The sequence below is a fragment of the Dromiciops gliroides genome, chromosome 6 (assembly GCF_019393635.1).
Source record: "Dromiciops gliroides isolate mDroGli1 chromosome 6, mDroGli1.pri, whole genome shotgun sequence".
Classification (NCBI taxonomy): domain Eukaryota; kingdom Metazoa; phylum Chordata; class Mammalia; order Microbiotheria; family Microbiotheriidae; genus Dromiciops; species Dromiciops gliroides.
Genome location: NC_057866.1, coordinates 48,944,723 through 48,969,124, shown reverse-complemented (window position 1 = coordinate 48,969,124; position 24,402 = coordinate 48,944,723). Strand labels below are relative to the sequence as shown.

The following is a 24,402-nucleotide window of genomic DNA, read 5'->3' as shown; positions in this document are numbered from 1 at the left end:
CAATCACAGCACTATTCTAAAAGCCTTAAACCCATCTAATTAGTGCAAACTACATATGCACATTATATTATTAAATTAGCATTCACACAGGTAGTGTACACACATGAAATGATAGCTATAATTCTTGAGAACATTTTCTCAGCCTCATTCTGTAACTCACAATGGCTTTTTAACGGCTCAGCTGAGATTCTTAAAGTTCAGTGACAGCTCTTTTGATCCTTCTTCAAGAATAGTAGTTGCAAATTCCATGACTTGTAGGAAGCTAGCTCATTATCTGAAGATTTTAGTCACTTCCTTATTTTGATAAGGTCTGGGTGGTGTTCTGTAGCCTTTTTGTATGTCAGTCTTGTCTTCTTAATTAGATAATAAATGACCCAAGAGCTAGGCCATGTCCCTTCTCTTCATCTACTGATTTCCAGGTCATTCATTCAATCATTCAATCATTCATTCATTCACCCATTCACTAAAAACTTCAATGAGTTTAGTGGATGGTTCAAAGTTTTCCTTTCTCTCCAAAGTACTCTCTGCTGTAACCTTTCAATATTTTAATATTTATGTTTTTTCAAAACATTTATTGTCAACATTAAAAAACAATCACATTCCAAATTTTCTTCCTCCTTCTTGCCACTTCCCTACCCACTGAGAAGGCAAGAAATATGATCAATTATACATGTGAAATCACGTAAAACATAGCTCCATATTAGCCATGATGCCCAAAAAACTCCAAGAAAAATAAAGTGAGAAAACTGTACTTCAATTTGTACTGAGTTCATCAATTCTTTCTCTGCATATATTTTTCATCATGAGTGCTGTGCAACTTTCTTGCATCATTATATCAATCAGAGTAGCTAAGTCTTTCACAATTGATCATCATTACAATATCACTGTTACTGTGTACAATGATTTCCTGGTTATGCTCACTTTACTTTCTATCAATTCAAGTAGGTCTTCTCATGTTTTTCTGAAACCTTTCCCTCATAATTTCTAATAGCACAATAGTGTTCCATCATAATCATATGCCACAACTTTTCCAGCCATTTCATAACTCATGGGCATCCCCTTAATTTCTACCTCTTTGCCACCACAAAAAGAGTTGCTGTATGTATTTTTGTACATATATGACCTTTCCCTTCTTTTTTCTCTTTGGTGTACAGACCTAGTGGTATAGCTGGGTCAAAAAGTATCTAGTTTTATGGCCCTTTAAACATAGCTCCAAATTATTCGTGGCAATGGTTGGACCAGTTCACAACTCCACCAGTAGTTCATTAGTGGACCCATTTCCCTTAATCCCTTCCAGTTTTTGTCATTTCTCATTGATGTGGAATGATACCTCAGAGTTTTAATTTGCATTTCTCTAATCAATAGTGATTTAGAGCATTTTTTGGTATAATTATAGATAGCTTTGCTCTCTTCTAAAAATTACATATTCTTATGTTATTTGGATAAATTTGACTCAGTTCCCTACATATTTGAGAAAAGAGGACTTTATCAGATAAGCTTGCCATAAAATTTTTAATCTTACTTCATTGTCTATAGCACCTTTTAGCACCTTTTAATTAGTTCGTTTTTCTTTTGCTTTGTCTGAAATCATGATTGTTACACCTGCCTCTAAAAAAACAAAAACCACCACAAAAAACCTTTCATCTGGAGCCTAATAGATTTTGTTCTATCTCCTTATTTTAAATCTATGTGAGCATCCTTCTCTTTCAAGTTTGTCCCTTGTAAACAATATTTTGTTGGATTCTGGTTTCCAATCCAGTATCCTATCAGCTTCTATTTTATGGGTGAACTTATCCCATTCACATTCACAGTTATGATTACTGTGTATTTCCCTCTATCCTATTTTCTTCTGTTTATCCTTCTCTCTCTCTTATTTATCTTCTCCCTCCTCCAAAGTCTGTTTTGCTTCTGACCACTGTCTCCCTCGATCATCTTCCCTTTTATCATCCCTACTCCTTTTTTTCTTATCCTTTTCCACTTCTATTAACCTGTTAGGTAAGATAGAGTTCTACTTTCAACTGAGTGTGTGGGTATACACACATACACATACATATTCTTCCTTTTATGAACCAATTTTGATGAGATTGAGTTTCAAGCATGGTCTTCCACCCTTCCATTTTCCCCTCCCTTGTCAAAGCTCTTCCTTGTTTACTTTTCTATGAGAGATAATATCCCCCATTGTACTTCTTTGTTCTCTCTCTTCCCAGTGAATCCCTTTTCCTCACTTTTTTGTTTTCTTGAGGTCATTCCAACATAATCAACTCACATCAATTTTCTCAGTCTATGTAGACTGTTTCTAACTGCCTGATATGTTTCTTAGAAATTACATGTATTATCTTCATATAGGGATATAAAGAGTTTAACTTTATTGAATCTCTTGTTATTTCCCTTTCATGTTTATCTATTTATGCTTCTTTTGAGTATTGTGTTTGAATGTCAAATTTTCTATTCATCATTTGTCATCAGGAATGCTTGAAAGTCTTCTTTTTCATTAAACATCCATTTAATTCCCCTGAAGGCTTATACTTAGTTTTGTTAGGTAGGTTATTTTTGTTTATAATACCAATTCTTTTGCCTTCTGGAACATTATATTTCAAAACCTTATTTCCTTTAATGAGGAATCTGCTAAGTCTTCTGTGATCCTCATTGTGGTTCTACAATATTTGAATTGCTTCTTTCTAGCTGCTTGCGATATTTTCTCCTTGACCTAGAAACTCTGGAATTTGGCTATGATATTCTTGGAAGTTTTCATTTTTTGTATCTCTTCCAGGAGGTTATTACTGGATTCTTTTCATTTTTTATTTTACCCTCTAGATCTAAGCTACTAGGGGTATTTTGCTTGATAATTTCTTCAAATATGATGTCTAGATTCTTTCTTTGATCATGGCTTTCAGGTAATCCAATAATTCTTAAATTATATTTCTATTTTCCAGGTCATTTTTTCTCTGATGAGTTATTTCACATTTTCTTCTGTTTTTTTTTTAATTTTATTAATTTTTTGTTTGTTTATGTCTCATGAGGACATTCACTTCCAATTCTGATTTTTAAGAAAGTATTTTCCTCACTGAGTAAGCATTTATACATCTTTTTACATTTGGCCAATTCTACTTTTCAAGGAGTTCTTTAGTGAATTTTATGCCTCTTTTACCATTAGGCCAATTCTGTTTTTAAAGTGCAATTTTCTTCAGTATTTTTTTTTACCTCTTTTACCAAGATTTTAATTATCTTTTCATAATTTTCTTGCAGTATTCTCATTTTCTCCATCCCCAATTTTTCCTTTATCACTCATCTTCTTTAATTCTTGCAGAAATTCTTCTTGGGCCTTTGTCTAATTAACATTTTTCTTTGAGCCTTCAGTTGTAAAATTTCATATTGTCTTCTTCTGAGTTTGTGTTTTGTTCTTCCCTTCCACTGACTTTATTTTCAAGTTATGACTTGGGCCTGGGGAGGCACTGTGCCAAACTTTAGGCTTTATTGTACTGCTATTTTCAGAGATTGTTCTGGGGGTCTGCAAGTTTTTTCTGCTTTTAAGGTAGTGTGATCCAGGGAGAGGTGTGGTCAATGCTTTCCTTGTCTGCTCTGGTTTTTACCCAGGAAGGGTTCCTATTCCCCTGTACCTGTAAATAGTAGTACTCCTTTTGGCCCTGGAACTGTGACCAGAGTCCCTGTTCTCCTGCACCAATAAGTACCAGTGTTCCTCTCTATGATCAAGGCCCCTGCTCTCTTGTGACAAACCACAAGCTCTCCTCTCCACCCTGAAGCTGTGACCCAGAAATGTGTATAGCCATTAGAGTTGCCAAATCAGTACCATTTGCACTTAGTGCCAGCAAAAGTTCCCCTGTATTCTCTTTCTGACAGTTGTCCAATCTCCATACTCTTTCTGGGACAAGAACTCTTGAAGCTGCTGCTACTTCAGTTGCTTTTGTAGCTGCCTTCAAGGTCAGATGTTGGTACTATTACATGTTTTGGGTAGGCTCCCACCCTGATGTCACAGATCCCTCCTGCCAAACTCCTAAGTTGTCTTGGACTAGAAAAATGTATCACTCTGAACTGCTATTGGTTTTGCTGCTCCAAAATTTGATTTGAAGCATTATTTTAAAGTTGTTTGAAGAGGAATGTTAGGAGAGTTTGATTGAATTGCTGCATCTAATTCACCATCTTTGTTGTAATCTGTCAGTGTTCATGATGTTGAGACCTCACACAGAATGAATTCTCAATTCTTTGATATACTTTAGCCAATGTTTTCCTCCACTGAACTTCAGCCATACACCAAAACAGCCAATATAACAGACATTGACATCTATGAGAATTGCTAATTGTTCCTTCTCTGCATAATAAGAATGAACATTTATAGGACACTCTAAGGTTTGTAAAGAACTTTACCTATATTATATCTTTTGATCCTCATCACAGACCTTTCCCTAAGAGGCAGGTAGGTGGTAAAATGGATAGAGCACAAGCCCTGAAGTTGGGAGAATCTAAGTTCAAATTTGACCTAAGATACTGTGACCTAGGGTAAATCACTTAACCCCAATTTCCTTAAATAGCTAGGGCCTTCTCCAGTTGTCCTGATGTATATCTTGCCACTGGACCCAGATAGCTTCAGAAGAGTGAATGAAGTTGGTGACTTTGCACAGCCTTCTCTCACTTAAAATCTAAATCACTGCGAGTTATTACATCATGGTCTTCAAGAATGGACAAAAATATAACAATTATTATTATTCCAATTTTACAGATGAGAAGATTGAAATTGAGTATGGTAAAGGAATTTATGAGAGAGCACATAGTTAATAAATATCTGAGGACTTTGACTTAGGTCTTCCTAACTCTGTCTAGCTCTCAATATGCTATGCCAAACTTCATCTTTTGCTAGTGCTTCCTCTTTTCAAATTCTTCTCTGGCTTCCTTCAAGTCCTATCTAAAAATCTCATCTTCAACAAGAAGTCTTTCCCAATTCCCTTTCTAGTGACTTCTCTCTGTGGATCATCTCCATCTTATAACTTGTATATAGCTTGTTTGTATGTAGTTGTTGACATTTTGCCTCCCCATTAGACTCTGGGGCTCTTTGAGAGCTGTGGAACTGTCTTTTTTCTTTCTTTCTTTTTATTCCCAGTGTTTAGCACAGTGTCTGGGTTGTAATAGGTGTTTAATAAAGGTTTACTGACTTACAATGAGAATGTTTCCCAAAGGTCTGTCTTTGGCCTTTTAATTCAATTCAAGAACAGTTTTATTCAACAATCATTTATTGAACCCCTATTATACACTAGAGATACAAAGACAAAAATGACACAATATTTTCCATGAGGATACTTAAATCTCCCACTTGTGACTCCAACTACCATCAGTCTCTCTTTCCAATCCTGCCCTCTATTCCAAATTCAATACCTTCATCCTTAATTCTTTATAGGTCATCCCTAATTGGGTGATCCTATAACATTTCACTCAATCCCAAAATAAGCTCATTGTTTACCATTCTAAACCATTTCCTCCTTTACTATTTCTTTTTGTAGCAACACCATTTACTCATGTCTATAAACATGGGATTATCTTTGGTATTCCTTTTCCCTTACCTCTTTTAACATTTAAAAAAAAATTTAAGCATTCATTTTTATAAGATTTAGAGTTCTAAATTTTTCTCCCTCCCTCCCTTTCCTCTCCCCTCCACAAGACAGCAACCAATCTGATATTGGTTATATATATATATACAATCCACAAGTACTCTTTTTTTTTAAGTCTGTGTTCAATCAATATCAGCTCTTTCTCTCGAGGTGGATAGTACCCTTCATTATAAGTCCTTTGGGATTGTTTTGGATCATTGTATTGCTCAGAGTAGTTAAGTCATTCATAATCACTCATAGAACAATACTGCTGTCACTGTGCACAATGTCCTCCCAATTTTGCCCACTTCACTATATATCAGTTTATATGAGTCTTTCCAGGTTTTTCTGAAATCATCCTGCTTGTCATTTCTTGTACCACAATAATATTCCTTAACAATCATATACCACAGCTTATTCAGTCATTCCCGGATAGATGGACATTACTCTGATCACCAATTCTTAGCCACCACAAAGAGTTGCTATAAATATTTTTTGTTCAATTCCCCCCTCCCCCCCCGCCTTTCTCTTTTTCACAATTACTATTGTTGTTTCCTTCCATCCTATTCCTTTCCCCATGATATTTACTCTATTATCTATTTTCTTTTATCCTATCCCTCCTCAGAAGGGATTTGCTTCTGATTGCCCCCTCCCCCAATCTGCCCTCCCTTTTTTTTGCCCCTCCCTCCTTATTCCCTTCCCCTCCTACTTTCCTTCAGGGTTAGATAGATTACTTCACTCAATTGAGGGTGTACATTAGTCCCTCCTTGGGCCAATTCTGATGAGATTAAGCTCTTTGAGCCAATTCTGATGAGTGTTAGGCTCATTTACTATAGACCTTAAATTACTCCGCCCAATTGGTCCTGTATGTTAACCCCTCCTTGAGCTAACTCTGATAAGATTAAAGTCTCCTAGCCTATTCTGATAAGTGTAAAGTTCATTTACTTTCCTGCTCCTCCCCCATCTCCATAAACACTTTCCTATTTTTTTCATGTGGGATTTCACCCCATTCTACCTCTCCCCCCGCCAATACCATTGCATTCCTCTTACCCCCTCAATTTTACCCTAAAGATGTCATCATGGAGCAGCTAGGGGCACCCACCCTGGACCCAGGTGGACCCCAGCCTTAATTTGTTCTCAGACTCAGGGCATTCACCCACTGCATGACCCCAGGCATATCACCCAACTCCAACTACCCCACAAAAAGAGGTAAACAAAACAATAAATACTTTGCAGATATCATCCCTTCATAATCAATTCCCACCTGTGCTCTCTTTCTAAATTTATTTCTATCATCTTCCCTAACACTGAGAAAGTTCTTATGAGTTAGAAGTATCATCTTCCCATGTAGGAACGTAAACAGTTTAACTTTTTTTTTTTTATGGGGCAATGAGGGTTAAGTGATTTGCCCAGGGCCACACAGCTAGTAAGTGTCAAGTTTCTGTGGCTGGATTTGAACTCAGGTCCTCCTGAATCCAGGGCCGGTGCTCTATCCACTGCACCACCTAGCTGCCCCCCACCCCCCAGTTCAACCTTTTGACATCCCTCTTAATTTCTTTTTCCTGTTTACCTTTCTATTGTTCTCTATGGTGTTGTATTTGAAAATCAAATTTGCCATTCAGTTCAGGTCTTTTTATCTCAAATGCCTGAAAGTCCTCTTTTTTTTGAAGTCCCATTTTTTCCTCTAAAAGATTATACTAGGTTTTGCTGGATAAGTGATTATTGGTTGTAATCTCAATTCCTTTGCTCTCTGGAATATCATATTCCATGCCCTCCTATCCTTTCAGGTAGAAGCTGCTATAATTTGTGCTATCCCAATGTAGAGTTGGGAAAACATTCCTCTCACTCAAAGGTTTGCCTGTTGTGATTATGCTCACTCAAATTACTTATTTTGTAATTCATTTCTCTGTATACATGTCATTTTGACCCAGTAGATTATAAGTTTCTTGAGGGCAGGGACAGTTTGAACTTTGTCTTAGGTTTTGTCCTTATAAAACACCTTGCCCAGTGCTTTACACATAGCAGAAGTTTCATAAATGCTTGTTGAATTAAATTGAATTGAGTTTCTCTACTCAGTCCATTTGGTTGAATGGATAAGGGGGCTTAGGAAAAATTTAAACTACATAAAATAACCTTTAGGGGGCTTCCAGTTCCCAACTTCTGAAGTAGGAGTCATGTTCCAGATAGCACCTTCTCTCAGAGTGGTTGTGAAGAGTTTGGAAAATTAATTAGATACCTACAAGGTGATTGTCCATAGGCATGCTGAATCTTATCGTGATGGGGAAATGACTATTTATATATTTGTGCTAAGTAGAGGTTCTGCCATTAGCTTTTGCCTTATGAAAATGAGTGCTTTTCTTATTATATTAATTGCCTTTAAACAGTTGGATTTGACCATCCTCTGCTTGAAAGAGTTCTGGAAAAGAGGTCAAGATGAAAGAGAGGGCAGACCAATATCCCCTAATGAATTTAATTTCAATTTTATGTAATTCATGATGAGAATAATGGAGAATAGAAATGCTCTGATAATAATGTATGATTATAGAATACCTTAAGTTTTGTGAAGCATTTTATATACATTATCTCATTTGATCTCCTCATAGCTACCTTCTGAGGTAGGCTCTGTTATTATCCCTCTTCTAGAGATGAGTAAATTAGGCTTAGGATCATTAAGTGACTTCCCTAGGGTCACACAACCAGTTAGTAATCTAATATGAGTCCTGGGCTTGGAATCAGGGAATCCTTGTTTAAATTCTCTCTCTGAAACAGACTATTATTAATAGCTTAAATAGCTCAGAGAGTTTTGGGGAGGCTTAAATGAAATGATCTGTGTATAGTGTTATACAATCTTTAAAACATTATATAAATGGGGCAGCTAGGTGGTGCAGTGGATGAAGCACCAGCTCTGGATTCAGGAGGACCTGAGTTCAAATCTGGCCTCAGACACTTGACACTTACTAGCTGTGGGACCCTGGGCAAGTCACTTAACCCTCCTTGCCCCACAAAAATATGTAAATGGAAGTTATTGCTGTTGTTATTGTGTATAGAGTTTACTATAGAAAGAGATACACTGTTTAGATAAGGAATAGTCCTGTCCCCATGGCTCTGACAGTTTAGTAGAGGGATACAATACTAAAACAGATAATTATAATACTCTACTGTGTACCCTAGTGTAAATGGTTTACTCAGCGCGCACACACACACACACACACACACACACACACACACACACACACACACACACACACACACATACACATATATATGGGGCAGCTGAGTGGTTCGGTGGATAGAGCACTGGCTCTGGAGTTAGGAGGACATGAGTTCAAATCTCACCTCAGACACTAATTAGCTGTGTGACCCTGGGCAAGTCACTTAACTCTAGTTGACTTAAAACCTCTAGTCATCCTTATATATATCTTCCCACTGGACCTACATGGCTCTGGCGGAATGAGGTTGGTACACAGCTCTCCCTCACTTATATCTAATTCATTGCAAATCATGATCACATCATGATATCATGGTCCTCCTTTGAAGAATGGTGGACCAAAGACAACAACATTATATATACACTACGCACATAAAATATATGTATGCATTTGAACCTTTGATTTCATTGGAATAGGGAATTCCTGGTGTAGAAATGTCCTTCAATAAAACAGATTTGGAACATAACTTCTAATTCATAGTTACATTGAGAAGAACAACTTGTGAATTAGAAATGGTTTTATTTAAAAGGCTTGTCATTGGGTGAAAGTGGCCTTAAATTCCCTAAAACTCCACCAGAAGAACTTCAGCTCTGACCAGTGTTACCAAGATACAATGAAGGAAGATATTCTCAGAGCCAGGAAGGGACAGTAAGTCCAAATGAGTTATATAGTTTTTTTTTTTCCCCTGCATGATTAAGTTGGACCATTCTTCCCAGGCAGGGATTTATTTAGCTGGAGGGTATTCTGTTGATTCAGGGAGAAATTAATTTGACCCTAGATGGAACATGACTTTTAATTCTATACTAATCCTAATTGCTTAGAAATGGATGTTGTGAATGTGTGCATCCTTCTGTTTATATGTATGTATATGCATATGTACATATATAATATGTATATGTGTGTACATCTATCTCTTCATCCTAAAATTAGCTCAAATATTCAAAGAAAATCTAGTAAAGAAACCCTAACTTACAATGAAATGTAAAGGTTTCAGGTATGGACTTGCCCCCAAATTGTGTGGCTATAATCCTTGGTAAGTGCTCCAAGGTTCATTAACAGATGGTTGACTCTCAGCTGATAATTTTTTTCTTAGTCATAGTGATTCATGAAACATGGAGAAGTTGTTGTTTTCACCAGTGGAGGAGGAATGGCTCATCCTGCTAAAAATTGTGAAACTCCGAAGCCTCAAAAAAAAAAATTCAGTATCATTGAGATGTGGCAAATCACTTCAGAGCCAGTTTGAATATCTCCCATTATAGCAGTGTATCAATTTGAATTGACATGCTGTTGTGTGATATGGTGGAGAGAGGATCAGTCTGCCTCTGACTCACACTAGCTGCATGACTGTGGGAAACTCATTTAACTGCTGTGTGCCTCAGGCACCTAGACTAATGAGCTGGAGGGGGAGTTTCTACATTGGAAGTTTTCTAAGCAGAATGGAATTGGAGATTCTTCCCATCTACATCTCTAGATATTTGGATTTTGATATTAGGTAGTTCCAGTTTATTTTTTGGGCAACTGAACTTTTCACTTTTAATTTGCACTTTACTGTTGTGTAAACCAGTGACAGTCCAGTTCCTTAAGTTGAGAGTGTGCTGTAATAGAAATAACACATGGATGAGAATCAAGCAAGTCCTGACTTTGAGTCCCAGCAATATTAATTCTCAGTTCTATGACCTAGGGCAAGTCATGGCTTCTTTGAGCCTCATTGCTTCAAATATGAAACAGGGAAATAGAATCAAGGTGCATGAAAATTCTCCAAGTTATAAAGCTTTATGCAAATAGAAAGAACCCAATTATGTGCTTATTATTGAGGTGTTCAATTATCTCAAGAAAATTGAAATTTATAATAACAAAATTAATTTAATTTTGGTGTAATTTGGACAAACAAATATGGGCAATGCAATCCTTTTAGGTGGAGAGATGTTAAAAACCTAAACAAGAAATTCTTGCCCTGAAGCACTGAGACCTAGGTCTCTGCTGTACTTTCCTAGCCCTGTGATCTTCAGCAAATCACTTAACGTCTCTGAGTCTCATTTGTCTTGTATAAAAAGAGTTATTCTGGTTCTCATTTCCCTAGTTAGACTTACCCAGGGGAGGAAGGCACAGGTGTAACTAACACCTTATCATTCCAAACTAATGTTGTCTAAGGGAGGGATATAGAATGAGAAAAAAGCAAAACAAAACAAACAAAAATGATTGGTGGCATCTGCTCATCTTGATTGTGTTTCTGTCTTATACTAGACTCCAAGCTATTGCCATCCCCTCATATTCTCCTCTGCCAAAACCTGGCCACAGTTACTGCTCCAACCTCTATTTGGGCTTCTTACCTTACCTGACCCTCTGGTTTTGATGTTTTGATGAACTCTGAATTGACCCCACTCAACTCCTGGTTTGTTCTCTCATTACTCCTATAACTGTATCTACTTTTTCCAGGAAGACTCTTCCCTTTGCTCTGACTCATTGCCTTAATTCACTGATCTAGTCAGCTTCATTTCTTTGGAGACTGGGGTCTATATTATCTGTTACATACCCAAACCAAGTAAATTCCTTTACTTCTTGCCACCTCCACTTCTTATTTTTCAGCAGAACCCCAAAAACCACAGCACTGCAACAGTGGTCTTTGAAGGAAAAAAGAGGAAGCAGCTAGGTGGTACAGTGGATAAAGCACTGGCCCTGGATTCAGGAGGACCTGAATTCAAATCCGGCCTCAGAAACTTGACACTTACTAGCTGTGTGACCCTGGGCAAGTCACTTAACCCTCATTGACCTGCCCCAAAATAAAAAGAAAAGAAAGGAAAAGAGAGAAAAAAAGAAAAGAAAAAAAGGATAAAAGAGTTTGCAATGTCCTAGTGAGGACCTTACAACCTTTTTCCTGTTGTATAATTTGAATTTTGCATGAGACTATGAGAGAGTTATATTCTGATCCTAGCATATTGTTTAGGGTAAATGTATGTACCCAGCCAAAGTCTTCTTCCAGACCTCAAACCAAGGCTCTCTCCCTCTATGACGATTATTGGGGTGATCTTGCTTAATTATTGAAGCAGAATAACTAGCCCTAAATTGTACACTTAAGCAATTCTCAGCTGTACTTACTTGGATCAGCCAAATTTACTGACCAGACCAGTAAAAGAGACTTTGTAAAGAGGTGTGGGAAGAAAGCCTACCCGGAAGGTTTATTTGGCTCTTCCCCTTCCCCAGCAGAGTCCTGGTACTATTTATTAAGAGGAATAGACAGTTATGACCCTCTTACCACCTGGGACCAGCATCCCTTCCCCTTGATGCTTGTTGTGCTAGATCAGCTGGCAGGGCCAATGCTATTCAGTGAATTGGACCCGGGGTGGGGGGGTAATTCAGACTGATCCAAATACTGGAGGTTGAGGAATGGAAGATGGGCTTCTAGACCCCATATGGCTGAAAGCATACTGGATTATTATGTCTTTCCTTCTCTTCTATGCCCCTACACTCTTCCAGAGGTTCATGAACTTTGTAGTAAAAGACTTGCTGAAGTGGTTTGGTGGCCATCTATCTCCATGTCATCCCCATCTATTTCTGTCACTCTTCCTTGCATATGGAATTAGTCCAGGCCATCTTCTAGCACCTAAACCAGTAGTGGATGTTCTCTAACATGGAGAACTATCAGGATTAGTTGCAAAAGGGATAATGGAAGCGCAGATTCCGGTTTACACACAGGCCTTAGATGATCTATAAGATTCCTTCCAATTTGGTGATTCTGAAGTTGGGAATTTTGGAGGGGCGGCACATAATCATCTTGCGTAGAATCTCTTCATGTCCTCAGAAGGTGGAGGTCACGTGGAAGTAGAGGATGCTTGCGTGATGAAAGACCTTGTGGAATGCTGTCATCATTGCACCCCCCTCGTTTTCTGCTCTAACATCATTATTTGTTGACAGCGAACTACTTACTTCAAGCATTTTTGGCAGATTCCATGAGTGCGAGCAACATTCTATGGTCTTACAAACCACTTTGCCTTGATCTCTGTCATGTCCTACCCTCACTCACAGAAATGGTTCATCATGAAGATGAATCGAAACATCCAATGTGATGCTGTTGACCATTCTCACACTACCTCTACCACTCTTCCCAATACCCCAACCTTGTAATTAATTCTTCCACAACTTGGCTACCATGGAAACAGTTCAATAACATAGAAGAACTTTGAGTGAATAAGTCATTTTAACTATTGTAAATACCCACATTAACTACAAAAGACATGTGGAGGAAGATGTTATCTGCATCCAGAGAAAGAACTGATAAATAGAAGCAAGTACAGAATGATTTTTACACACACAAACACAAATATTTGTGTCCGATTCCATCTGCAGGGCAGATAGGGAAAAGGGGAAAAAATAAATTTATATAACTATTATATATTTAAAAAGAATATCAAATTGTATGAAATATATTTTCAGTTTCATGTGCAATCATCTTGTTTTATTATACTATGTTATGGAAAAAAACTTGTTTTATTTCATAAGTTAAAAATAAAATAAATAAAAATTTTTAAAAGGAAGAGCTACCTGCAGTTGGAGATTCATCTGAGGTTGAAATAACCATGTGGAGTGAGCATGGCACTCCAACACCATCCATTTTGTCCATAGCAATATGAAGTACCTTGAAACTCTCTGCACGTTTGACCAACACTGTACCTATTGGGCAGTATTTTTCATGGTCTCTACTTCATCATCACCCAAATTCCAGGTTTTCAGTTTGTGGACAAATTAACTGTCACATAAACCAGAATTTGGATCTCCCTATAGATCATAAAATTTAGCTTCCGCTGGACCTATGAAATCTAATCTGCTAGTAACAAGTCTGAGATACCCAATCCATCTGAGGCTGAGATTCTATTCAAAGGTTTGATTTGTATGCTTTGTCTGCACAGTGGATAAAGACAATAGACAGAGCAGGAAGGGACTTTAGAGGCTATTTAGATGAGGAAATGAGGCCTAGATAAATTAAATGACTTGCCTAGAGTCACCTGGATAGTAAATAACTGAGATTTGATTTAAATTTGGGTCTTCCCACAGAAGTCAAACATTCTATCCACTACAACATGTTGGAAGGTGGGTGATGTGCCATGGTAAAATGAATTCTAGGAGATGCGGATCACTCACAAAGCACAAAGCTCAATTATAGGTTCATGAGGGCCATATTGCCACCTCCAATACCCAATAGGCTGTCAGGGTTATGAGTAGGAGGAAAAAAAATGGGAGCCTCTCCTTAATATGTTTATCCCAGAGTTGGTGAAGGCCTGCTCTCGATGCTCTATCACCAAACCATGGCCTCCAGTTCTTTTGGTCAAGTAAGTTGTATCAGCCAAACCAATTGCAGAAGACTCCCTGCCCTTCACTACTACTGTCAAGAAATTCCTTTCCCGGGGAAGATAGGTGGCACAGTGGATAAAGCACTGTCCCTGGATTCAGGAGGACCTGAGTTCAAATGTGGCCTCAGACACTTGATACTAAATAGCTGTGGGACCCTGGGAAAGTCATGTAACCCTCATTGCTTTGAAAAAAAATAATTTCCTTTCCCTTTGGGTTTAGTCTATTGAGCTCTGCCCTGACATTATACATGCTCTAGTTTGCATTTATTTTTTTGTGAGGCAACTGGGGTTAAGTGACTTGCCCAAGGTCACACAGCTATTAAGTGTCAAGTGTCTGAGGCCACATTTGAACCCAGGTCCTCCTGAATCCAGGGCTGGTGCTTTATCCACTGTGCCACCTAGCTGCCCCCACTAATTTACTTTTTCTGTTTAAGACACTGATTATGATGCTATTGCCTAGAGGTGATTCATTCATTCTTTCTTTTTCCTTCTTTCTTTCTCTCTCTCACTTTCTTTCCTTTCAGGGCAATGAGGTTAAGTAACTTGCCCAGGGTCATACAGCTAGTAAGTGTCAAATGTCTGAGGTTGGATTTGAACTTGAGTCCTCCTGAATCCAGGGCTGGTGCTTTATCCACTGCACCGCCTAGCTGCCCCCAGAGGTGATTCTTTATTCAGACCATTTTAATTTTCTTCATTCTCTTCCAACAAGGGACTCAGTACAATCTGGGCGATTTATAAAATCCTTTCAGACACTGTGTGATTTCTAAGAATCACCACTAGGGGCAGCTAGGTGGCACAGTGGATAGAGCACCGGCCCTGGAGTCAGAAGTACCTCAGTCCAAATCCAACCTCAGACACTTAACACTTACTAGCCGTGTGACCCTGGGCAAGTCACTTAACCCCAATTGCCTCACTAAAAAAAAAAAAAAAAGAATCACCACTATTGTCAGACTCATTAACTTTTGTTCATTAAATAAAAGTGGAAGCCTCAAAATACAGAACTTTAGGAAACTAAACATAATCCCTTAAATTGAGATTATTCTGTATACAAGGGGAATCCTAGGCTTGCCCAATTATCAACTTGAACAAGGAAAATAATCATCTCACTACATTCTGGTATATTTATTGGTTTGGGGTGCAACATTTTATTTTATTTTAAACTTTACTGATGACTTTTGTTTTTACACCACAGTTCTTTCTTGATATCTCACCTCTTCACCACTGGACTTTGTAGCAAAAAAGAAATAAATAAATTTAAAAATTAGAATAAAAAACCAAGCAAAACCAACCAATGTTTTAACTGACTCTAACAGCATATTCAACATTCTGTACCTGTAGTTCCTCCCATCTTTTCAAAGAGAAGAGAAGCCCTTTTCATGTGTGCTCCAGGACCGGGATTGATTATTCCAATCAATCATGTTTTGGCTGCCTATCTGTCTTGTTTTCATTTACATTATTATAGCCCTGAAACTGTGAGCCTATGAAATTATGATCCTATGATCTTTCTCATTATGGAAGTGATTACCATCCCTCTTCAGAGAATATCTCTGTGGAAACTGAGGCCATGACTTGGTGATATAGCATTGATGGAAAGCCCTAATAGTTCTTCCTCCTTAACTCTGCATCATTTTATAGAGTTCTTCCTATACTTCTCTAAATTACTCCTTGCAGAGCAATAATTTTCTATCGTATTTATAGGCTATGATTTGTTCAGTTATTCCCTTTTTAACAATCATATACTTTGTTTATAGTTTTTTAAACCATTGAAAGTGCTTTAGAAATATTTTTATATAATAGGGAGTCTTTCTTTGTCTTTGACTTCCTTAAGTTATGTGCTTAGTTAAGTTAAAAGGTATGTTAAGTGATTTTTCTAGCACTATTTGAAATTAATTTTGAGAGCAGTTGGATCAATTCACAGCTCTACCAACATGCATTAATGTGCCTGTTTTCCCTTCCAACACAACCCCTCTAAAAATGACTATTTCTGTCTTTTATCCTCTTTGCCAATCTGATAGTGTGAAATTAAATCTCAGAGTTATTCTAATTTGCATTCATCTAATTATTAGTGATTTGGAACATTTTTCATATGGAAGTTGATAGTTATTGATTCTTTTTAGAGATATTTGTCCATATCTTTAATTAGTTTTCTCTGGGGATATAGATCTTGGTCTTATATAAATTGGCAGTTAGGTGGCACAATGGTTAAAATGCTGGACTTGGAATCAAGAAAATCTGAGTTAGAATCCTATCCCAGCCACTTACTAGCTGTATGGACCTGAGTATGTAACTTAACCTCTCCCTGATTTGTTTTTTACATCTTTAAAATGGGGATAATGGCAATACCTTCCTCAGAGGGTATTTGTATAGATTAAATGTATTAACATGTAAAGCGACTTGTAAACCATAGAATACTATATAAAAGCTAGCTATTATTATTGGTAGCACATATCTATGTATATCTATGTATATCTATGTATGTATGTACATATATGCATAGATTTGTGCTAAACCTTTATATACTTTGGATATCAAAATATTGCCAGAGATATTTATTACAAAGTTTTGAAATTTCAATTTCTCTTATTCTAGCTACATCAATTTTGTTGGTTACAGACATTTTTCTTTTGCTTATGTAGGTTAACTTAGCTATTTTATCTATCCCTATCTCCTCCATCCTTTGCTCAATAATTTATTGCTATTATTAAAGTTGTGAAAGTTTTCTCCTAATATTTTCCTCTAATTTTTAAAATGACATGACTTTTTATATTTAAATCACAAAGCCATTTGGAACATAGCATGTTAAGTGGGGTTTGAGTTCTTTTAATTTAAAACTCTGTTCTTAACTTTATTCATTATTTCTTTTAGGATTCTAAACCTCCTTTTCCTTCACATGGATTTTGTAATTATTTCCCCTAGTTTTGCAAAGTAACCCTGTCATACTTTCATATAGTACTAAATCTACAAATTAGTTTAGACAATATTATAATTTTTATTTTGTTGGAATGGTCCAACCATAAAAAGTCTCTAATAATATTTATTGTTGTTGATGATTTTTGGAGTGTTTTATAGTTGTATTTAAATAAGACTTGACTGTGTCTTGATAGATTAACCCCCAAGTATTTTACACACTGTGTTGCCACTTTGAGTATAATTTCCCTTTCTGGTTTTCCTTCTGGTTTTTGCTTGTATTACATAGAAATGCTAATGATTTCTGTGGATTTATTTTGTTTCCTGCTACTTTACTGAGGGTAAAGTTAGGATTCTCTGATTATACTTGTAGTAGATAACGTCAATGAATAACTAACTAACTAAATATATATATATATATACATACATACACACACATAAGTATTATAAATGTACATATATATGCATATACTTTGTGTATGTGTGTTTGTGTGTGTAAGCTTTCACATTTCTATCATTTTGAGGCTTTTTTCTCTTTTGTTCTAATATGAGACTTTTATGCGCTTCTTTTTTAGGCCATAACTTTTGTGCAGAAGGCCCCAAGTGTGGTGAAAATTCTGAGTGCAAAAACTGGAACACCAAAGCTACCTGTGAATGCAAGAGTGGTTACATCTCTATCCAAGGAGACTCTGCATACTGTGAAGGTAAACATAATACTTAACAGCGATTTTAGTGAAACCTTCTGAGAAATGTAGTGTCAAGTGCAAGATTAATGGGAAGAAGCTGTCACAAAATTGAGATTTTATGTTACTCTAGATGAAGATTCCTGTGGGATTACCTCTGCATACCTGAGGTGCCAAGTAGATGGAAATGATGTCTTGTCATAATGTAATATCTTTATGCTCCTTGGTATTCCAGCTTGCTGAAGACAAACGTAACAAAACTGAGGGTAATTCAGGAAAGATAAAGCAGTGAGAGAATGTGGGAGGTAGATTAATATCTTTGTTCTGCAATCACCTGGCCTCAAGATTGCCAGTTAAGCCATGAGTACAATGCATATCAATGTACTTGGGTAGATTGTCAATTCCTTGTATTCCATGGTGAATATCCACTCAATGTAGTTTATTCTTAGAGGGATCCCTTTGTGGTTGTCCTATTAACTGTCTCCTAAATTTTTGACATATCTGTGAGGATGGCTTATTGGCAGGACTTTTTTTTTTTTACAGTTATCTTTCTTAATGTCTAATACTGGGGACAGGAACCTCTAGAGTTCTTTAAGTAGTAGGCAGATGCTTCAGTTTCTCCAGCACCTTAGGGTTCAGTATGGGCTTGATGGTTGAAACAGAAGAGCCTAAGAGCCTTAACCTCAAATGTCTCGAGGCCTGCAATCTGCAGACCATGCTACTTAGTTTCAGGTACTTGTTTGACAGTCCCTTCACATTGTGACACTTTTAAAATATACTTTTGCTGTTTTCTGGCTTAGTGCCTAGATAAAAACTAAGGTTGATCCCAAGGCCATCTCTTATTGTGGTAAATTGGGGATAGTTCTAGATCACTGGTACTATGTCAGTACTGGGGCATGGTTGGAAGAAAAAACAAGCCAAACTAGCAATGTCTATCACCTACCATATGGCCAGACCCAGTTGGGTAGGGCAGGTGGGCTTAAAAGTATCTCAACTGTAGTTGTAAGGGATAGCAGTATCCATCTTAACAGGACCCCAGAGGATTGTTTGAGGAGAATCTGGTGCCAGGTCAAAGTACTGTATTCTTCCATTGTAAATGATCAGATAAAATATGACCAATCCATTAATTTCCACCATCTTCCTGATTATCAAAGATCACTGCAAAATAGATTGAAGTCTTCAAGAAAAGATTGCATTACCCCTCATCAGGTAGGTTATAAGGGGAGTTCTTCAGGTCTACATGGCATTTGGGGTCCCTTTCAACTCAGAGACTCTATGACTTATTTGAATTCTAATTTCTAGTATCTAAGCCCTGGTAGTCTACCCTCAGATCTTGGGTTTAGAGTGATAAGGGATCTCTGATGCCATCTAGTCTAACCCATTCATTTTAGAGTTGAGGAAACTGAGGCCCAAAGGGATATGTGACTTGCCCAAGGTCACACAGACAGTAAGCCTACAGGTTAGGATTTGAACATAGAACTTGCTTCTGTGAGTCCAAAGCCAGTGTTATTTCTTCTGTATCCCTATGAGCATAATGTATGGGTTGCCCACATTAAGGTATGCTCTTTTTGCTCTGGATAAAAATGGCAAGGGTATTCTGAACAATTTCCACTGAACTGAATGTTTTTCTGGTGTTTAATATTAATTCTTGCCAATAGTGGTTAGTATCTCACCATTTTCTCATCATAACCACAATCCGCAATGTCATGCAAAGTCATTAAAAAAAAATAAATTAGCACATCCCTCTGAGGATTTTGCTTTGGCTAAAGGCTTTGTGATAGTTATTTTGAAATTTCTCATAAATTCTTTTTTCCCCTTGTATCACTAAAATTGGGGATAAGTTCCTGGTCTGTAGCATTGTTGCTACTATTCCCTCTCTGAAGAGTTTCTCCACTAACTCCAGGCATTGTAATGGCAATTGATGCAGAGTCATACTCCTTTCATCCTTAGTTTTCTTGGTAGCTCAATTTTATAGATTTGTTCTTGCTTCGAGAGATTTGTCTTTTGGCAGACTGATCCCACCAGGTTTTAGTTTTGCCCGTTGGTTGCTAACTCTTTAGTTCTGTTAGCATTTTTGCTGACTCTTTTCTTTTTCAAGTATATAATGTTTTCAGGACTTTGATACTTCTGTGGCTCCTTTACCTCCAAAATGTGATTACTAATTTCCCAGTGTTCAGTACTTTAATGTAAAATATTCACTTTTGGAACTTTTATGTTGCTGGTTTTTTTCTATCAGAAAATTAACACCAACCTTACATAAAAAAGAATTCTGACATTTGATGTGGATATTACTTTCATTGGGTATGAGGACTTTAGGTTCATAGATATATCATTAGAAGGGAAGTCAGAAGTCATCTATTCTAATCTATTCTCTTCATTCCCTTCCCCTACTTTTTGTAGATGAAGAAACCATAGCTAAGGTGCGTTTGATTTTGTGCTCAAGGTCACATGGGTAACAAGTTTCAGATGCAGAATTTGAACTCAGTTTTTATTTTTAATTCCAGAGCTTGACCCTTCCATGTTTTAGAACAAAGCTTCTTGACTTTCATTGTCCCATGGATCATTTTGGTAGTCTGGTAAAGTCTGTGGACTACTGCTCATAATAATGTTTTTTGAATTTATGAAGTAAATACTTAAGATTCCAAAGGTCAGTGAAAATAAAGATGCATTTTCCATTCAAGTTTATAAATACCATAAAAATCAATCTAGCTAGCTAGCTAGCCATATATTACTGCTTACAGTGTCTGTAGGCCCCAATGTAAGAAGCCCTGTCTTAGAAGATAGTCTTTTTGAATCACTGTGTGTTTCCTGCAAAAAAGCATCAGGCTTACAGCAATTATAGGCTCATGGGATTCTATATCTAGAGCTGGAGAAAACCACATTGGCTATCTGGTATGCTCTCAATTTATAGATGTTTAAACTGAGGCCCAAGAATTTAAATGACTTGCCCAAGATCATGAAAGTAGCAAATGATGATGAATAAGGTCTTTCCATGAGGTAACCTTTCTTGGGCCTATGGCAAAATGTCACGTGGTCAAAATGAACTTGACGACATGTCACATGACACCATTAAAGAATCCCTTCAGTGAAAAAAATAGAAATAGTAGCAACTCAATGCCGTCAAAAGCATTAGGTAAGCACCCAATGTAGGTCAGGCAGTGTGCTAAGCATTGGGGATACAAAAATGAAAAATATTCTCTGTTTTGAAGGAAGTTTGATTGGAACTACAACAATGTAGTTTTCATAGTGTAGTCTTAAAGGATCCAAGATTGCATCCATGTCAGGAAAAAGCATCAGAGGAGGATTTCTCGGAGGGGAATTGTTTTCTGTGTACAGCTTGTTTGAGACCCACTTCTTCATTTTCTTGAAAAAAATTCAGCATTCTAAGTCAGGTTCAGAATTTTTGAAGTGACTTTCCAGTCTTTCATCTTATTGGGTAGTAGAATCTGAGCGGCTATTATGAGTGAATGGAAGAAAGTACCTGGTGCTGATATAAGAACTGATCTTGCCATTGAGAAGCTTGCTAATTATCCATTGGAATTAGCTTTCTTCTCTTAGTCACCTGAACCCTGTGGAAATCCTAGAGGAAATTGTTGGCATGTTTTCTTCTTTTGGCTTTGAAGTCTTTCTGTGGTTTGTTCATTATTCTTTTTTCTTTCCTTCTTTTCTCAGGGCAATGAGGATTAAGTGACTTGCCCAGGGTCACACAGCTTATACATGTCAAGTGTCTGAGGCCAGACTTGAACTCAGGTTCTCCTGAATCCAGGACCAGTGCTTTATCCACTGTACCACTTAGCTACCCTCTTTCTATCTTTTTTTTTAAGTTTGTTGTTTTTTAAATTTTTGTGTGTGTGGGGTAATGAGGGTTAAGTCACTTGCCCAGGGTCACACAGCTAGTAAGTGTCAAATGTCTGAGGTCAGATTTGAACTCCAGTCCTGCTGAATCCAGGGCTGGTGAGTTTGTTCATTATTCTCTTGTGCTTTCCATTTGCCTGCTGATGAAGGCAATGTGGCACAGTATAAAGAGCAGGAGCTCTTAAGGAAGAGGACTTAGGCTCAAATTCTGCTTCTGATGAATATTAGAAGTGGTACTTTGGACAGGTCACTTAACTTCCCTATGTATTAATTTTTCATAATTAGAAAACTCTTCGATTCTATAATTTTACTATAAGAACAGCCCAGTGCTCATATCCAAATCCATAAGATTGTGCTTTTAAGTTCAATTCAGTTGAACATTAATTATGTGCCTACTGTGTGCCTGGCACATTGATAAGCTCTGGGGATACAAGTAAAAGAAAGAAATATAGTTCCTGTCCTCAAGGAGCTTACAATCCACTGAGGTGAAATAACATAAAAAAGGGAAACTGGAAATCTGAGGGGTGGGGAGGAGCCAGGGAGTACTCAGAGCTTGGGCATCATGTTCTGTCAAGTTCAAACCAAGCAGAGCTGCAGATGGAAAGTGAACAGTTAACTGAGATGTCTAGATTCCTGCTCTCAATCCAAGAGGCTTTGGGAGTGGTTTAGTGCTCTATCCTCTAGCCCTCTAATAGGAGGGGAGAAGAGGCTGGGGGACTTTGTAAAGTGCTCAGTTAATAATGAAATGATGAGATTTCAGAAGATCAGCCTATCCTGGGTTGAGCATCATGTTTGAAGTTCAAACCAAGAAGAGGTGCAGATGGGAAATGGAAAGGTCATCCCATTAAGTTGTGAGCTTTCCTCAGAGCAGGGACTATCTTTCATCTTTCTATCCCCAGTGCTTAGCACAGTGGCTGGCATATGATAGATGTTTAACAAATGCTTTTTACTGACATTGAGTTGCTCCTATATCTTTGGCTTTTCCATGCAAGGGCTTCTTTGATGGTGTCATGTGACATGTCATCAAGTTCATCTTTACCACCACTTGACATTTGCAATCCAGTCCCAAGAGGAAGGGTGTTAGAATGGGTGGAGAAACCACCCTGGCAGCCAAGAAGATCTGAGTTCAATTCTCATCGGTGACATATACTGACTGTGATGCTGCACAAGTCAATTGACCTCTCAGTGCCCCAGTGAGCTTTCTAAGACTTTACATTGCAGAATAGTTATAGATCTGTGCTGATAGAGATGTTTCTTCATGTAGAATTCTCTGAACCAATGAAACCATAGGTCTGACACTCCTCACTTAATTCCTCCACTCACCCAGTGAAACAAAGTCTTTAGTAATAATATGCTCAATAGTCATGGAAAATACACAGTGGTATCAGAGAAGGCAAGGACCTTATAAATCAGGGATTCTGATCTGAGGTCTGTGCATTTTTTATTTTGAAAAGTATTTCAATATAATATATGTCTTTTATAATCCCAGGTATCATATTTTATGCATTTAACAACATTGTTAAATGTTCTAAGAAGGGGACTGTAGGCTTCACCTGATTGCCAGAGGAGTCTATCACACACACACACACACACACACAAACACATACATATATCTACACATGAACACAGAAAGATTAAGAACCTCTGTTATAGGACATTTAGTCTGGTATTCTCAGTTTACGGATGAAGTCACTAAGGCATAGAGGTGGTAAGTGACTCAATTAAGGTAGAGGAACCAGCAATAGACCCCTCCTATATCATTGCCTCATTGTTGCGGAGGGACTTGTGTAGATCATAGAGACTGAGCTATGCCATGCAAGTTTAACTCAGATGGACAGGTCATAGTGGAGAGTTCTGACAAAAGGTAAACCTATGGAGAAAGGAAATGGCAAACTACTCAGTATTTTTGTCAAGAAAACCCCATAGACAGTTGCTATGTTCCATGGGGTCATGGACATGATTGTTGGACATGATTGAATGACTGAACAGCAACAACAACAGCAACCAGCAATAGAAGCCATTTCTCCTGATACACTAAATCCAGTGTTTTTCTACTACCTCAGAGTAGCCTCACTCAACTTTTGTGGCAGGGATATGGCCTGGGTTTCATAGTTTCTCTCTGTGTTTATTAATGTTGATTGTACTCTGTGGTCCCTTTTATTGCTATATTTAGTCTCTGGCACTTTTCTCTTGCTTTATCTGCAGAAGTTTTCTCTGTGGTGATCTGGCTTGCCTGGAGGTAAAAGAGGCATACCAAATGTGACAAGAATTTGGGGAGTCTGGGTTATACTTGATCCTATTGGTTTACCTTGTTTTAGAAAGAATAAATTGCTAGAGAGGAGCCACAGACAAGTTATTTTTAAGCCCACTGAGATGGGATGAAAATGAACCCATGCTGTAGCTACCCTGATGAATGACTGGCTTGAAAATTCAAACAAAGTATTACAAGCATTGTTAGGGCTCTGTCAAGAAGACTCTTCATGTACTCAGTGGAAAAGTAGGCACAAAGGGCTTTCCATTGTCCTTAACTTCCTAGGGTCACAGTTGAGATATGGTATATTAAATAACTCCTTCTGCACTACTGCAATTGGAGGAGAGACCACTATAGACAGTATCAGGACTCCAGGCCAATCAATAGAGGATAATAAGGCCCTTTGTCAGCTGGGATACAATTCACAGCACTCCTTTTCATTTCCTCTTATCCGAATCAGGCAGGAGCATTTGCCACATTGAAAAGTGCTTTAGTTGGTTTTTTAGTGTCTTAAGAATCCAGAAGCAGCGGAGTCTCAGTCTTCTGTGTGACATT

The 24,402-nt window shown here is 37.6% G+C and overlaps 1 protein-coding gene across 3 annotated transcripts in view; it reads left to right on the top strand.

Annotated features, from left to right (window-relative positions):
* The window catches only part of NELL1 (neural EGFL like 1), a 909,424-nt gene that overhangs the window by 231,497 nt on the left and 653,525 nt on the right, over positions 1-24,402 (top strand). For all 3 annotated transcript variants that reach the window (XM_043971020.1, XM_043971019.1, XM_043971018.1), the window contains exon 12: positions 17,634-17,762. In XM_043971020.1, the coding sequence (XP_043826955.1) occupies positions 17,634-17,762 (129 nt within the window). The remainder of the gene's footprint in view (positions 1-17,633; positions 17,763-24,402) is intronic.